This window comes from Odontomachus brunneus, unplaced genomic scaffold (assembly GCF_010583005.1).
Source record: "Odontomachus brunneus isolate Ranch 3 - 2012 unplaced genomic scaffold, Obru_v1 Obru_scaffold_100, whole genome shotgun sequence".
In the NCBI taxonomy this organism is placed as follows: Eukaryota; Metazoa; Arthropoda; class Insecta; order Hymenoptera; family Formicidae; genus Odontomachus; species Odontomachus brunneus.
The window spans coordinates 914,746-931,644 of NW_022639550.1; the positions used below are offsets into that span (position 1 = coordinate 914,746).

A 16,899-nucleotide genomic window follows, 5' to 3' on the forward strand; every position below is an offset into this window, starting at 1 on the left:
GGGGGGGGGGGGAACCATTGACGTAGTGCGTTAACATCTGATATTTATTTCATCTTCATTAAATAAAAGGCGAAATCAACGTGATTTAGCGACGTGTATAGTCGATACCCGGATAGTGTCACGGAATGTTCGTCAGACTCATAAAAACTGGCTGTTTCCTACGCATAAAAAATACGGTATCTTCATAAAGATTACACTGCCGATCCCTCCTTCCCTCTCTCTTTCTCTTTTTTTCTCCCGACAACCGCGAATAGCAGGGAAGTCCGATGTCTCAACTCACCGTACGACTCGTTTCGTTGTCACGACGTCATCGGACGGTGAAAATAAAAAGAAAAAAAATCGATAAATACCAGCTGCAGTGTTTGTAACAAACGATCATTTCATTTGTTTCCTGCTATTCCGTTAAGTGCTAACCATGAATATTAATCAATTGCAAAATTACACTCAGATGAAAGATTTATTATCGTTACCGCACGTGCATATAATCTATGTGAGAACCATTTAAAGACTAAATCCTTTCTTTAATTTCGCAGATGCAATATATTAAACGCATTTGCGCCTCGAGCGAAGCGCGCGCTTTTCCCGACGTATTGCGTTTAAGGTAAAGGTCCCGAACCTAATTTTAGACATTCTTGTTATTTTAATCTTTAAATATGAATATGTAAACTTTCAACACGGAATATATTTACATACTCAATACACGTACATATATTTTATGTTGAAAGATATTTATATCTAAAGACCAAAATAAAAAGAGTATCTAGGATTAGATACGTATCTGGTGTTTTTCTTACTTGTACTTAATCGCGGAACAATCAGAGGAAAAAGTATAAAATCGCAAACGTCGAAGATATTCTTTGCAGATGATATCTGAACGAGATTGCGGTAGTGTCGTGCTTCAAACGTCAAACGAAGGCGATCTCAGGAGTCATGGCAATCGAGATCCTCGATATACACTGACAAGTAAACCTACCCAAAAGGTACACTCCGATTTCTTTCTAATTTGGCACAAATGTAGATGTACAAAAAATATTTAGTTCATATTTTTTCATTTCCCATTCCTATCACATCAACAAGTGCAACAAAAATACATAAAAAATAAAATTGAATATAAGATATAATTAAATAATTTTAACAAAATCGGCATAACTGAGACACGAACCATTCTAAATTTCTTTAGCCGAGATTCTAACCGAAATATTTCAAATCTGTACTAAATTAGTCAAAAATAGTTCGAATCTCGGCCAAACCGAGAAATTATTTGTATAAATAAACTTTTTTTCAACTTTTTACATGTTTCATTTAAACATTTTATTATTTATACAAATAATTGACATATTTAACTTCATATTCATAATCAGCAAACCAAAAACGTCTATATCTTGTATTCAGTTTTATTTCTTATCTATTTTTGTTGCTCTTGTTGATAGGAGAGAGAATATTAAAAAGCTATAAACTGCCCGTGAAACTCAAAGTGGGCCAAAATGAGAAAATATGAACTAAATATTTTTTGTACTTCTACATTTGTGCCAAATTAGAAAGAAATTTGAACTTTTAAGATTTTACTTGTGAGTCACAGTTTGGACGCATTTCGAGCACTGAATTTCGCGCTCCAAGATGTCAAAATTGAGAAGCGCTGCATTCGTGTAGGAATCGGTTATGACAGGAGTCGAAGTGACAGTGCAGAGTGTGAAAATAAGCGTAAGATAACGTGATGACATATTAATACGTGTTAATACCCTGTACTACCACTTCGAATCCTGTCATCAAGGATTCATTCGTAAATGCGTCAGCAGTGTTTCTCAATTTTGACATTTTGAAGCGTTGTTCGATATGCGTCCAAACCGTTTTGTGACTCGATATACCGCTTCACGAATGATGTGCTTTTCACCCACGTCGAACCGCGCGATGACGCGCGTATTCGAATCTCTATCAAACAGTGGGTTCATACGACCAGTGGTTCTCCTCTGACCTCTTTGTACAATCGATACAGTCGAGCTAATATTACGGGAACCGGCGTTTCTGTCTGTTTTCCCGTGGAAGAAATAGCAGAAAAGGGGTCCTCGACGAATCGTCGATCGACGACCGCGATCATCGCTAACGTTCTCGCGTGTAGCGTTTGAGAATACGCGTCATCAACGAGGTAATATTAAAGATTGTTGGTCCTGTGAGACTTAACAGAAAATTTCGTAACCATTTAATAATTTTCAGTCGGCAAATTTGACAGTAATTTTGTGTAAAATCAGTATGTGGATTGATTGTAGAAAAAAAATGCAGTTTTATAAAAATATCTAATATACTTCATTGTAGGTTTGTATACATAACGACAAAATAGACAGCGTTGTAAATTATAAAATTAATAATTTATTGTACATTACGAATATCCAAGTATTTGTATCGAACAATAAAAAGTGATCGATAAGGACCCTTTGGAGCCAGCCTCTTTGTAAAAATTCGCCCGGGGCTGATGGTCTTTAACACCTCGTCGGTGCTGCGTACACGCTTGCTCTCGTATGCGAGACGGTAATTAAAAAAAGACATTTGCACATTCCGCTTTTGTTCATCGTCTTGCGCGAGCAAAAAAATGCTGTCGCAAAGAGTCTTTATTCGATTAGCATTAACGGAGATAGTATAAATATCTCCTTTTAGTACAATTTATTGCAGGAACACAAAGCAGATTAAATATGGAAATTATTTTTTTATTTGTTTTGCATAAACACACACCCGCGCATACACATGTCTATACATATGGAATGAGCCAAAGTCGAGTGTTCTTTTAATCGCAGTTTCTTTGAACAATTTATAGACTACTCTTTCTTGAAAGACGTCAAGGAAAGCATCAGTATTCATTACATCTGCTCAATTTCTGTCTGAATTGAAATTTGACCAAAAAGCTTAGAATCCCAAATACTTAGAATCTAATTCTTTCTTTTTAATTGTACTTGAATTGGTCGAGAATTACAGGCCTCCCTCGATGTCGTTGCTCGAGAGAAATCGTTCCTAGATCGAGCGAGGAATTTGCAAAGGATATAATCGGGTGGTACCAAGACATTTTGCACACACGACAACGTTATTGCAAACAAATCGGTGCGAACGATCCCGATGTTCGCTCATGTTCCGAACGCGGTTCTACGCGCGAACGTGCGATTGCTTGCTTGCTTGCTTGCTTGCTTGCATGCGTGCGTGCGTGCGTGCGTGCGTGCATGCGTGCGTGCGGGCGTGCGGGCGTGCATGAATGTGTGTACGAGTGTGTGCTCTACTGACGTCAAAGCTGACCCTGGGCTACGTGTTCAGCAGCGACCGTTGCCGCTTTGCTCCTCGCGCCTAACGCTGCGTAAAATACCGGTCGGCGACGGCTCGTTTTTCGTCGGCCTTCGTGCGAGTGCCGTCGACGACCGGCGAGAATCCCACCTTCGTCGGTATACGGATGGTGAAACGGATCCGGCGCGAAAAAGTCGCGAAATTGCTCCGAAAGATGTGGGTTATATACACGCGTATCGCCGACGACGATGTGCCGACCGCGGCGGATACTCTGTTGCCGCGCGCAGTGAGATCCCTCCTCCTCTTCTCGCGGTTGCGAATGATGGAATTGTTAGGATTTGAGTCACTCGAGCGATATGCCAGAGAACCATCGTTGATAGAAGTGCGGGAATTTCCAAACCGGTGAACCGAGATAGGACGGGTTCTCGGAACGTCCCGGTGGTCCTAAATCTTTCGACGGAATAAAGGAGCACCTTTGAAATTTCGTCGACGGTCGAAATAGAAATGTATCGCGATTACAACGTAATCGCTATGTTGATTTACAGCTTCTACATTAGTCGGAGCAACATAACGATGTCGTAGATGGAACAAAAAGAGCTTTAACCGATTATAACATCAGTTAACTCAACACGACGATGAAATTACTCGTAGTATATTACGAAGTAGATAATCAAGATACATTAAGAGATTACAGAACAGTTTTAGTTGATTATGTTTTCCCACACTTTGTAGCGTATTAAACAATTTCGCATAAACGCATAGTCATCGGAGCTGATTAAAAGTATGTGAAGAGGTGCGACGTCAACGAAACAATTACGCCTCGGCGCACACATAATGATGCAGCCTATAATAAAGTGACGCGACGCGACGCGAATCTGTGCATTACTTTAATCCTTTTAATTAGAAGCAAAGCAGCTTAAAGTATCAGAGGTAATGAGACGATGCTTGCTTCTGCAGCAGGCTGAATCGTTTTCACAGCTGCTGAGCGTGCTGGATAATAAGAGACAGTGGCGATTCATACTGGGTGAGACGAAACAAGCCCGCTGAATCCCAACGGTTTCCTATTAACGTTTGAAAAGTACCGCAGAATAATGATAAACTTGGGTTTAGTAGTTATGCTGCGAATTTGCAATCTTGCGGTCTTAGCCATGACCACTCTTTCAGCTCGACTCTAAATTCGTTAGCAATTTCGCGTAATTTCCATGAGTTCTATATGGCGATGGTTCGCAGTGCGTGATGTATTTAAAACACTTGGAACTACTTGAACTTACATGAACTATGCCTACTTTCTTCTCTTTGTCTTTCTCGTTCATCTGCCGAGCCATGCGATTGACTACCGCAGTGACTGATTACGCGCTCAGCTTCAGGACCATCAACTTCATAAGACGCTTCCCAATTGGTAAAAAGTTTTTATCGAGACCATTCTGTAATTGTAATAATATATAGACGTGATAGCATAACGTATAGTATAGAAATGCGATAGTATAGAAATAACATGCATGTGTGTGTATGTGTGTGTGTGTGTGTGTGTGTGTGTGTGGGTGTGGGTGGGTGGGTGGGTGTGTGTGTGTATTGTGTGTAATGAGAAATAGAGGATTAGTTTCAATAAGAACTTTTCCGAAATTAAGGAGGATCTTACAAAACTTATGAAGTTGACGGTCCTGAGACTTAGCACAATCAATCTGTCAGGGCCGTCAATTAAGTGGCTCAATGGATGAACAGGAGAAAGCAAGAACAAAAGAGTACGCAGAAAATATGATGATGATAATCATCTCGATAGTTTAAGTAATTCCGAATATTATAATTAATATTCAGAATAAGGCGGCAACGTCTATAAAACAATCGCGAAAGAGACGCAGCTAGCTGGCTGACTGAATGGCTGCTTGGCTGGCTGGCCAGCTAGCTAGAGCTTCTATAGCGCCGTTAGCAACCGTAAAAATACAAGCTCGTTCTCCTCGCGTCTTTTGAAACATGAAAGAATCCATAAAGCAGCGGTCGTCTCGCCTAACGCGGCGTTTGGCAGGCAAGCGCAAACATTTGGCGCGACTGGAGTCGAAGTGGAGCGCGCTGAAAAATTCCGGTCGGCGTTCAGATTGCAGTCGTAAAGCCCGTGTAGACTGCCCCTCGGTCGTTTCCCATTTCCTCTCCCTCGGTTCCACAAACCCGTTAAGACGTAATTCCGCATCGCTGGGGCAATGTATTGTCGCACACGACGGATCCATTCCGCGCGAATGGGAAATTTACGTGCGAACTAAGTTATACATGTAAAGCGACGCATTTTGGGGGAAGGGATAGGCGCGTAATTTATCGTACTTCGATCACGATTCGCGGGTGAGCGCATGTATCGTGCCAATGCACTCGGTCGAATGTGGTGCATATATAATAAAAGTTAATGGAGAAAACTCGATCCACTGTTATCTAACGCAATGCAGATTACAGAACGGATCGAGAGCAAGAAGATTTCATGTGAAAATCTGCGGAAAACGACGTTTGATGCAAATCTCCCGCGCTTTCGATTAATTGCGATAGCGATTGATCGGCAAGGTGAGCCGATTGATTCGGTAGTATGTAACTTTGTCGTGTAATTTCCGGAACGTTTTCGTGGGCACGCGAGATTTCGCCGGGGCGGAGATTCCATAATTCGAAATTTGCGTATCCGTGATACATAATGTATGTATACTAGCGTAAAATAAGTGTAAATTATTTACCTATTCTCCTCTTAGTCAAAAAACTTAGTCGTTCCCTATTTAAAAAATTTGTTTTTTTCTTGCAACCAGCGATATTTGTTCACGGCTTTACTTGCAAAGCTCTTTTTTGGAATTATTGCAAGTAAGAATGTCTAACTGATCGCAAGAAAATCTAGATTTATTTCTAGAGTGTCAGTAACTAAGAAGATATCAATAATTGGGTATTTTATCGTTTTTTTAAATATCTTAGTGAATGAAATTTCATTTCAGAGGTAAGTGATTTTTGTTACTTACATATGAATTTTCTACTCTGAATTGTTGAATGAATATTTTCACTTGAAATTGAAAAGTGAATTTGATGTATACCAGATCATAACAACATATTCATTCCGATCGACTGAAAAATTCGCTTATATGGAGTCAAAGTCCACTTCAAGCGTGAAGTGAAACACTCTTTGAGTGGCAGTATCTTCACCATCGCTTCGAATGAAAATATTGCTGCTTTTCACTCGCTCTGAGTAGAACTTGACTCGGAAGCAGTCAAACAGTTAATCCCCCGAACGGGCAGCATCCCCCTTTATGAAAATGTCACGAACGAAAGGGTCGAAAGCGCGTGGCGCATGGCCGTCGGTTCGTTTCTACTGGCTGAGCGATCCGTATTCACTTGACACGTGACGAGTGAGAGAACTGGCAGCTTTCGTATTTGCGTCAGCATCTATACCATTGCGAATGTAGGGATTTACATTCTGGCGAGATGAACCGGAGAAGGAAAATGTCACTGACTCTGCGACGAGCTCCGAAAGCTCCGGAGTTGCCGAAGACGGTCCGGAAGAACGGCTACCGTCACGTTCGCGGTTTTTGCTCGAGTCGGCAGCCGGCTTGCCACGTCGCTTGTCACAAAATCGCTCGATCGGAAACGCCGAATTTTCCCGAGAGTTACCTCAGATATTTCCTCCCTGGTAATAACGTCTGTGCACGCGTGTCGATCTGTCGAAAGAATCCCACGAACTCACGAAATTCATTTCTTCGCCGGGATTCACGGAATTTACCGCGTTGTGAAATTTCGCCAAACTTGAGGAAAATTCCTCCGGAGATAACAGTTTCGCCGAATGCGCATCAATCGCGGTTCTGCTATTGAACTCGTTCGAAGAGCATCTGGCGTACATCGATAAGAAGTATGCCCGAGCGACTCGCGTCGAAAGTACGCACTGTGTACACTTATCGCGATATACAGTCATGACTTGAGTTTTGCATTTAATCTGTCTCCATCCGCTCGCTCGCCCACGTCTTTTCTCCGTGTGTTACTTTGCTGAATATGTGTTCCCGCGTTTTTCATCGCTATAAATATTTTTTCACAAATAGATCTATATAAACGTATTAAGTATTGTCTGTATAGGCTCCGCAGAAAGTCACTGAAAATAAGAGATATTACATTTTAATATTACTATATTCTATATAAAAACGTATATATATGTATGATATAGTCGAATAATAACATATTCTCTCTCTTTCTCTGTTCTCACACACACACACACACACACTTTACCAACACATTTTTATAATTTCTGTTCATTTAATTTTATATTATATTTTTAACTTTTAAATATGTATCTCTCTAAAACACAATGAAACATTGCATACGTCACTTTAAATACTTAAAGTATAAAAAAATGAGTTTTTTGTCATTATGTCTTATTCATCTTTTCTTTCACAAAAGATAACATCATGTTTCTACAACAACACGAATTGAGACACTTTCAAGTAGCAGAATAACATGAAATGACGTCGTCATGTTTGTTAGGTTTATACTTCAAAGTGGAATAACTTTTGATTCATACTCTGAGTCAAATAATTTGTCATTACTTTTAGGTACAATATAGGTTACTCTCTGATTCCGCCAAAATGTTTTCGTTATTTTTGAGATATGGGCAATAAACTCTTAAATGTGAAACATACTCGAACGTACGATTATCATGGGCATGAGATATCAAATGGCGTAATTCCGATCCCGTAACAGTCGCACGATTTGCCACAGAGTTCGCCATATATCATTTCGCCCGGGGAAACTGTTTGTTTGTTACCAATCTCCCAGGGATATTTCGAATCGCAATCTGCTATCGCTCGCCAACAATCGATTCGTTTCGCTGCGTCTCGTTTATCTCGTATTGTTTTCGTCGGTGCGATCGGGCCGACAACGACGACGTCTCTACGGGTGCGGATTATTTTTGGATCCAACCAAGCCGACCGACGTATTACGGTCGGTTCACGTGCTTTCTGCGGCGATTCAAACTGATCTTTTCGAGCGAGCCGCCAAGCGGGCGTTTCACCAACGAGTTTTACCTTTCGCGTTGTTTCGCGAGAGACTCCTGGTTGTTTCGCGATATTAAGAAAATATGGAGAAACGCCGGCGAGGAAGAAAGCTGTCAGCTGTAGCTCCGTCGGCTGAAAATAGTTTCGAGGTAACTTCGCGCGCGAGAAAGAGGAATAATAAATCATTTGCTCGTTCAATTTATGTTTGGCGGTAACAAAATTACGTTCGCTTGTAGCACGGAATCGAGACATTTGAATGCAATTCACGTGCGACACGGGAGATACGCTTAGGATCTAGAAAGATGCTGAAACGACCCATCTTGCGTTCGTATTGAACTCGTGACTTTGTTAAAGATAGGATGCACGTACACGCACATACACACGCACGCACGCGGTCACGTGTACAGCGGGATTTAGAATGGAAGAACGGAGGAAAACGGTAAACATGCGACTCGATAAATCTGCGACAATACTGAGAGCCGGACGCCGTTATTTGCCATTTCTGCGCTATAAACCGAGTTGTTTGTCAAATGGTGCAAGCCCACGTGTATTCCGGCTCAGAAATTAAAGCAGTCGACTCGGATCAATGACCTCGCTCGTGCTGGACGTCAGAAATAATCGGTGAACAAAAATACCGGTCGTTTGCGTCCGCTTTCGATTAATTTTGTCGTTAACAAGGGGGAGGAGGAAGTGGTCCTTCAAGTCTACTTATGATTAATATGGATAATTGCACTTCCTCTCTTACGAAGAGATAATTTCTTGCAATATAATCAGCGTGATTGGCCGACATTTTCGCTTCTTGATGAAATAACGTTTCTTTATAGATTGTACCGACAGTTGAAATCGAATTACATTACTTCCTGCGGCGGAAACTTGAGTTTGATGCAAATTATTCTCAGAATTGCATCGATACACGATCTACCTGTGTAACGCCGAGAATGTTCTCCCTTCGATACAGTTGTGAGCACGAAGCTGTATAACGTTGCACAACGCATATATTCGATAGGAGATGAGAAACGACACGGTGAGATGACATGAATATCGCGTGAACTTCGCACACACCTCGGCGCGTTACGGGTTCGCCGGGTGACAAATTGGACACGTGCAATTTTGCGGCACGTGCCAGCGACATCTCCGTCCTTCCTTTATAATTGGACTTGCATCGCGATCAAATCGCGGGATTTCCTGCTATACGGAGACGCGTGTCGCCGCGAGAAGCGGAACACAACGATATTCCTGGAAAATAACTGCACTTGGTGTTGCAATATCGTGTCCCCTTTACCGCTGAACCAGGTCGGACGTCGTTTCTTCTGACTTCCATTAAACTTCATTCATCTAGTGCGGACAGGAAAATAATCGGCACGAATCGTAAATTGGTATGAATTTCTTGGCTAACGCGGAATCGAGTTTTCATCAGCGTGCCATTGCGGTTGTTTCTTTTTTTACGCGTATGCAATTCACATTGTAGGATTTCTGCCAGAGTTTTATCGGAATTGTAGATGTTCCAAGATTACACGGATTGTTCGTGTATTGTTCACGCGACGTATACAGTTTGTTTTCACCCGTAATGGAAACTATGTGGAATATTATAAATTGTATTAAAATGCACACGCACACGCGCGCGCACACAAACACACACATACACGTGAAAAAAAGTAAATACATTATGAGAGTAAAAAAGCATGACAAATTGCATGGAACTTTCATTTCATTATATGGCAGATTTTGTGTTAGACTAAATTCTGAAGATAAAAATGTGACCGGAGAGTTCTGTAAACTCGAACTTGTGTAGGAAACAACGTTTATAAATTTATATCAGAATTCTGAAGGGTTCTTCAATAGAAATCGAAACTTTTCTTAATTAATTTTTGAGCAAGCTATGCATTCTTCAAATGACATCCATAGATTTCTTATTATCTGCATCTCACACGGAAAAAAAGAGATTTGCTGATCATGGTTTGTTGAAGATATATTTGTTGCGATGTAACTAAAAATTTGCTGCTGTAATCAAAACTTTTGCTATTGTTGCATCGATTTCATAGCTAAATATATTCCTATTGATAGCTATACTTTTAGACGTCCATATGCTGCAATGAGATTTAATTATCAAGATTCTTACAAGATTATGCAGATTCTTGTTGCTATGCAGCTGCCTTTTTTTCTATGACATACATAGTTTATGTTGTTTATATATAAACGTCCGATCCTGATTTTTATTATAAATTATCGGTGAAACTTGAATCGATCGGCGAAATATTTTTCGAAACTTGGAAGAATGTTCAATTTGATGACTTGAAGAATGATGCCGCTTCGCTCCTCGAATTGTTTGGAGCGTTCTTCGTGTCTTATGTTCCATTGTCGCATCGTCAGAAAAGACGGTAGATAGGTGAAAGTTCGTTAATGTCGTTTGCACACGACAGCACTTAAGGTATTGTAATGTATTCATGAGTGATGACACAGAAGGCAATGTGCACGGTTTGGCCCCTTCTCTTTTTTCTTTCGCGTGAACTCTCGACATGTCACTCGCTAATTCGCAGTTACACAATAGCGACGAGCAGGAAGCGCCGCGTATTGCGAATCCTCGTCAGGTTGCCAGTATTTCGCAAGTTTTATCGTTAGCATTCGAACAATCGCGATTTAGATAATTTGCAATTATGAGCGAGTAACGAACGGTCGCATCGATTATGCAACTGGGTGTTTTGCGTCAAAAACAAACGTAAGTCGCAAATCTGAAGAATAGCCGAGATATAAACCGAAATTATAGAAAGCTCCTTGAATAACTAACAGAAATATTTGAATGACTTATAAGAAACTAAGCACAGATGCCTCGATGGCCGAATGGAAAGGCGTCCCGCCCGGAAAGTGGGGAGGTTCCAGGTTTGAATCCTGGCGGAGGCAGTTTTTTCGCAACATATAAAATGAATCTATTTGAGTCATCGGTTTAATTGGGGGTTTTTGGGAATATAAATAAATAAATAAATATATATATATATATATATAAGTTTGGAACTCAAGGATCGATCTAAATGTAGAAGGTTGATTCACCGCGATGATCGAAAAAATTTCGATACATGCGTTTGACATGCTGGACATATTATCCTCCCACTATCATATTAATATGATTATATTATTAAAGTAGTATTAATATCTAATGGCACTAAGACATCCGTGCTTAGCTCCTTATAGGTCATTCAAATAGCCGAGAGGACATAGATGGGTAGGAGAAGGGCTGTGCGAAATGATACAATCGGTAGCAACATTTTTCCACGATGGATTTCGTAACGCATCCCGTATCCGAGAGGAGAATAGATATTTTAGTAATTAGATGTTAATTGTAAAAGTGTAATTAGATGTTAATTGTAAAAGTGTAATAGATGTTAATTATATCTTTAAATTTTCTATTGAATAGGGAATGCGTTGCGAAAACTATCGAGGAAAAATATTGTTACACTTCATCAGCTGACTGTACTCAAATTTGAATCCGTTCTTTCGATACAAGTAATCGTTACAATGAAAACTGACTTGCGTGAATCAGTTCAAGTAACCGTTGGGCCACGCGTTCAGAATCGAGTATCATTTCGCACAGTCCTAGTATATAGGAGAGTAAAATGCATAACTAACGTAATTTATTCTCCTTGTTATTACTAACGTAATAAACAAGCGCCCAGCGATAAGCCATTCTGGAAGCGTGCGAATTTACATTCGCACGTCAATACAACTGCAAAATCGTATTGTCGCACTTGAAAGAGAGGGAGAGAGAGAGACTTGCCATGCAGTTTGCCCGCGCGATAATGCAGCGGACGTACAATTGCGAGCGGATCACGCACATGTCATTCACTTATTTCTGTTTTTACGTATTATCGTAATGACGCTCGACGTCCCTATGAGATAGCGTTATCCACTTACTTTAATTATAGAAATGCACATTGGCGCCTTTCCTTTCTATGCATTAATCGATTTAGATGCGAGTTGAGAGAGAGAGAGAGAGGGGGGAGGGGAGGAGTGAAGAAGAGAGAGGAAGGAAGAGTAGATTAAAAAATCACGAGTAACAATCCATTTGCGGATATTAAGTCACGAAATTCAGTCACTTTTCAGTAAAGTAATGGGCGCAGCCGTTTTGTTATCGTTTACGTCACATATGAATATGCATAGCGTCGTTGCATGCATATGCATAGTGGTCTTCGTAGCACAGATGCATAAAAAGATCGTGAGGTCGTTTACAAAAGATGACCTTGGATCGGCGCTTTTATGGCAAAAGAGATGTATTAATTGCGCAGTACACCCTTTGCAAACGGCGATCAGCGCACTCGTCACTATGAGCGTCGCGGATGTCTCTCTCCCGGCGGATTCACGAAAATGTTATTTTATTTATAAACAATAAGATTTACCGGGATGTTGGTGTTATATGTTATGCAATAAAAGTGAAATTCAATGAGATATTTATTCGCGCGGAACACGACACTCGTGTGGTATTTAAATAAATGCCGTTCGATCGTTCCGCGCCTATAAGTATGCATAGCTATCCACTTCGGCACGTCGATTTGCATACCTATCTCGTCGACTGCGAACCTTAAGTCATTTTTAATCGTCGTCTGTATTTACGAATACACGCCGTTTCCCACCGTAAACGCGAATTCTCCTCCTACACTCTCAAAACACTTGGTGCGTGCGTACATGTGTGTGTGTGTGTGTGTGTGTGTGTGTACGCGCGCGCGCGCGCAAAAAGGGATGCATTATGCAACTTGGCGTCTCCTTGCCTCCCCCAGGCTATTTTTCCCCCCGTTTCCCAATCGTGCTCTTTCCAGTCGTCGGGTTTCAAAGAATTGAAATGTACAATGTAACGGCCGATCGGACGAAATAAGATAGCCCGCGCGTACATTCGTAACAGCGATCGCAAATTCCGGCGCCCCGGCGCGCACAGCGTCGCTTTTCGGCCGTGTTTAGCGAGGGGATGCAGCGTCCCAGTTTCGGCCGAGCCCGCTCCAACAGTCGTTCAACCCTCGGCCTAGATTCGCGCGCCCTGCTGACGTCATTCACTATTCCACACGCAGATGTTCGCGTCTCTGTGTTAGTCGTCGATATTACGTTTACATACGTATACGACCGCCGCCGCCATCGTCGTCGTCATCATCCCCCGTGCAGTCTCAGAACTCGAGACGCCGAGTGATGCGCGCGAACCAGGGCGCATTGTCCTCATCAGGTTGCATTATGCAACTTCTCCGCGCCGTCCCTTTTTCTCGCCGCGGCCTCCACCGCTCGCTCTCTCGCGTGTGTTCCGCTCCTTCGCCAAGTCGGCTTTTTTGTCACCGCGGCCAGATTCGCCGATGTCGTTTTATACATTCATACGCTTCACCGTGACAAGTTTGATCGCGTCATTTTAGGCGGTCGATCGCGCTTAAATTCGACGTTGATTAATTCATATCTATTCATTCATGCGCCTTTTCTTTCACCTTCTAAACCGTTATCCTGTTAAGGAACATAGTAAGTTTGCAAAAAACGTAGCAAGTGCTTAAATAGCACATTTCAGCAGAACAGCAGCCACCAACACACTCTTTCTTTTCTTATCGAACTATATTCTGGCATCTTTGTGTAACAACGTGTCGCATACGCTACGTGGGTATAATGGCACGTATAATGACACGTGAACACGTGTCATAACAAGAGCATACGCAACCAGCACGAGCGTATGCCACGTGAAATTTTCAAGAGACTGGCCTTTGTTTCATATCCGTACGTCAATTTTTCGTTCAGCTATAAACGCATAAAGTTGAAATTTTCGAAAGCCACGCGCGGCCCTTTGTTCTCAATGCCGACGTCAACGGCACGTGCGGTGCACCTTGCGACACGTTTTCACTCCGCGGATTTCGCACTTTTCGACAGCGCGCTCGGTCTAAAAGGAACTCTGTGTAACATATAGTAGCCGTGCCTCGGACCTCATCAAACGATTCGCCACTCGTAAATTTCTCCGCGTAGAAAACTCATAGCGACACGCGGCAAAGTGCATTCGAAAGCGGAAACTGTCCCACTTATGATGGCCGTTTCTCTATATTGTCGATTAATTTACCGTTACACTGAAACATATGCCTTCTCCTCTCGAACTAAGAGTGAATCTATATTTGAGAGCGCGATTTCAGTGTCGAGTCAGAAAAGGAACACGACGAATTACGTTGGAGAGGATGTAACCTTCCTCTTTTTCACTGCATAAAGACTCAGTTATAAATGTATATTTTTAAGAGAAACGTGTGTTCTAGATGTTGTTACTCCTTGAATCAGTATCACAAGAAGATTCGCACAAAACCTCGCTCGATATGAGCGTTTAATACTGACGACTTTCACAGAATAATAACGGAATTACATGCGAGCATTTTTATTATCCGTTGCGCGTAGATGAATTTATGTAATCAGCGATGACGCTTTTTTGTCGTGTTCGTACGTCAAACGACGCTAATAATCTGCGATTACAAGTGCTGCAAAACGGGAAATGATTAATGGTCGAGGGGCGTTTGATAAATTTCTGTCGACATGTTTTTTTTCACTTTATACGAAATATCAAGTGCAATCGATTTGCGAGTTAGTTGTCTGAATACTTTTATCGTGACATCACGTTTCGGAAGCGGCATATGGTACGACCGCCGCGAATTCTTCACCGCACACGATACGTCGTTTCATTGTATTCAGGATAATAACGCATTCCTGTTCGATTGCAAAATCGACGTTATTTCTTTTGCACCGCGGCTTAATTATATAATAAGCGGGATGGTGTGTTCGGCTGAACATTGATTACTGCGTGCGATTAATTATCATCGTTATTAGTTTATTAATAGTATATTGATGCTTCATTAGCTGTTCCTTTATATAATACGCGCCGCAATCCGACGCACGATAACGGATATTGGATTATTTTTTTGTGCGGGCATTTTACGTGTTTATTAACTTTGCGCTGACACATCGAGTTTAGCAGCGGCAATAACAGATAACTAGACTGAGGAAAAAACGTTTAGTATTTATAACTATAATCACATAGAGAAATAATTACAGTAAATTATGTTTAAGGAAATCATTGTTTTACTTGATTCTGCCAATAATGTTAGCCAATAATAACGTTATTTGCGTGTTACTATTACCATTTTCGGTAGTTAGAACAACCAAAAATATGGTTGAAGTAAAGATAAATTTTTCCTCCGTGAAATCAATCATTTTTTTTCTCTCAGTGTGCAAGTAGCCTGTAATGACTTTTGATCCGATCGTGGTGGTATCATTATCGACGGTCGTCACACCATTCTGGCGCGGTCCAGAGATGTCTTTCAACTTTATTCTGTTTGTCTGTTTCAGCTCACGGGTTTCTTTCAGCAACCCGTGCCGTACAGCAGCATGTCGGAGGTGCGAAAGTACGTTGTCGCCAGATGGGACCCCGCGTACAAGAACTGCCTCAGCATCGTCCTGCCAGATGGTTCGCTTCTTCTGCAAGCCAGCAACGCTTATACGAGGGACCAGTGGTATCACTCGATATTATGGAAAGTACGTCGAACAAAAAGCTCATTATCCCTTGCAATTTGCAATTATCCTCCGGTGAATGATATTTCTTTCCTTTAGCTCGCATAACCAAGAAGGGGACTTGGTTTACCATTATATTCGGTAATTATGTATATTAAGGGACCTCGCCGATGACCTTAACCTTCACATATGTGATAAAGGTAACCCTCGTGAGTAATGTTCTGAAGGTTTTAAGTGGCGGTCTCTCTTTATTAAAAAGTTATGAACAAAAGAAGTTGACTATTTGGACTGTAGTTTTCCGATTGTATGTATGTATATATTATATACAGACATCTTACATGCACAAAATACACGCGTATGCGCGGGAGAGGGGCTCCGCTCCTCTTCCCGCATCCCCTTTCCAAAAAACTAACCCTAATCAAACCCATCATGTACGGTTTAGAATATTGCATTAGATAGGTTAGGTTAAGGTTAGTTATACGTGTACTGTTCACCATATTTCCATATACATCGTATATGGAAGTATTTTGTAAATACGATATAATTGTCCAATACTACATATCAATTATTGCGTTCTCATGTTACTACGTAGTTAACATCTTAACATATTCACGTTTCTTTCTATTATACATAACATTGTATTACTTAATACACGTGTACTTTGTGCATTTAATAAGATGTTTATATATAATATATACATAAATGCAATCGAAAAACTACAGCCCAAATAGTCCACTTCTTTTGTTTATAACTTTTTAATAAAGAGAGACCGCCACCTAAAACTTTATAAATGTTATTCAGGGACATGTCCTGGACAACATATGTAAAGGTCAAGTTCATCAGCGAGGTGTCCTTTAACATGCATAATTAATATACATAATGATATTTCTTTCCTTTAGCTCGCATAGCCAAGAAGGGGACTTGGTTTACCATTATGTTCCTTAACTGCACGCATCCATTCATTTCTTTTACTTCTGCCTGTCTAATATCTCTGTACTAATATCCCTGTAGTGTTTCTCTCTATTTGGCTTTACAATATTAATTATTGTGTCTATTTCAATCAGCATTTTATTTCACCATGTTTCTTTTACGTTATCGTAATATATATATATATATATATATATATATATATATATATATATATATA

The 16,899-nt window shown here is 40.9% G+C and overlaps 1 protein-coding gene across 2 annotated transcripts in view; it reads left to right on the top strand.

Annotated features, from left to right (window-relative positions):
* LOC116848741 (C-Maf-inducing protein-like) overlaps window positions 1–16,899 on the top strand; it is a 47,629-nt gene that overhangs the window by 22,315 nt on the left and 8,415 nt on the right. For both annotated transcript variants that reach the window (XM_032825160.1, XM_032825161.1), the window contains one exon: window positions 15,591–15,776. In XM_032825160.1, the coding sequence (XP_032681051.1) occupies window positions 15,591–15,776 (186 nt within the window). The remainder of the gene's footprint in view (window positions 1–15,590; window positions 15,777–16,899) is intronic.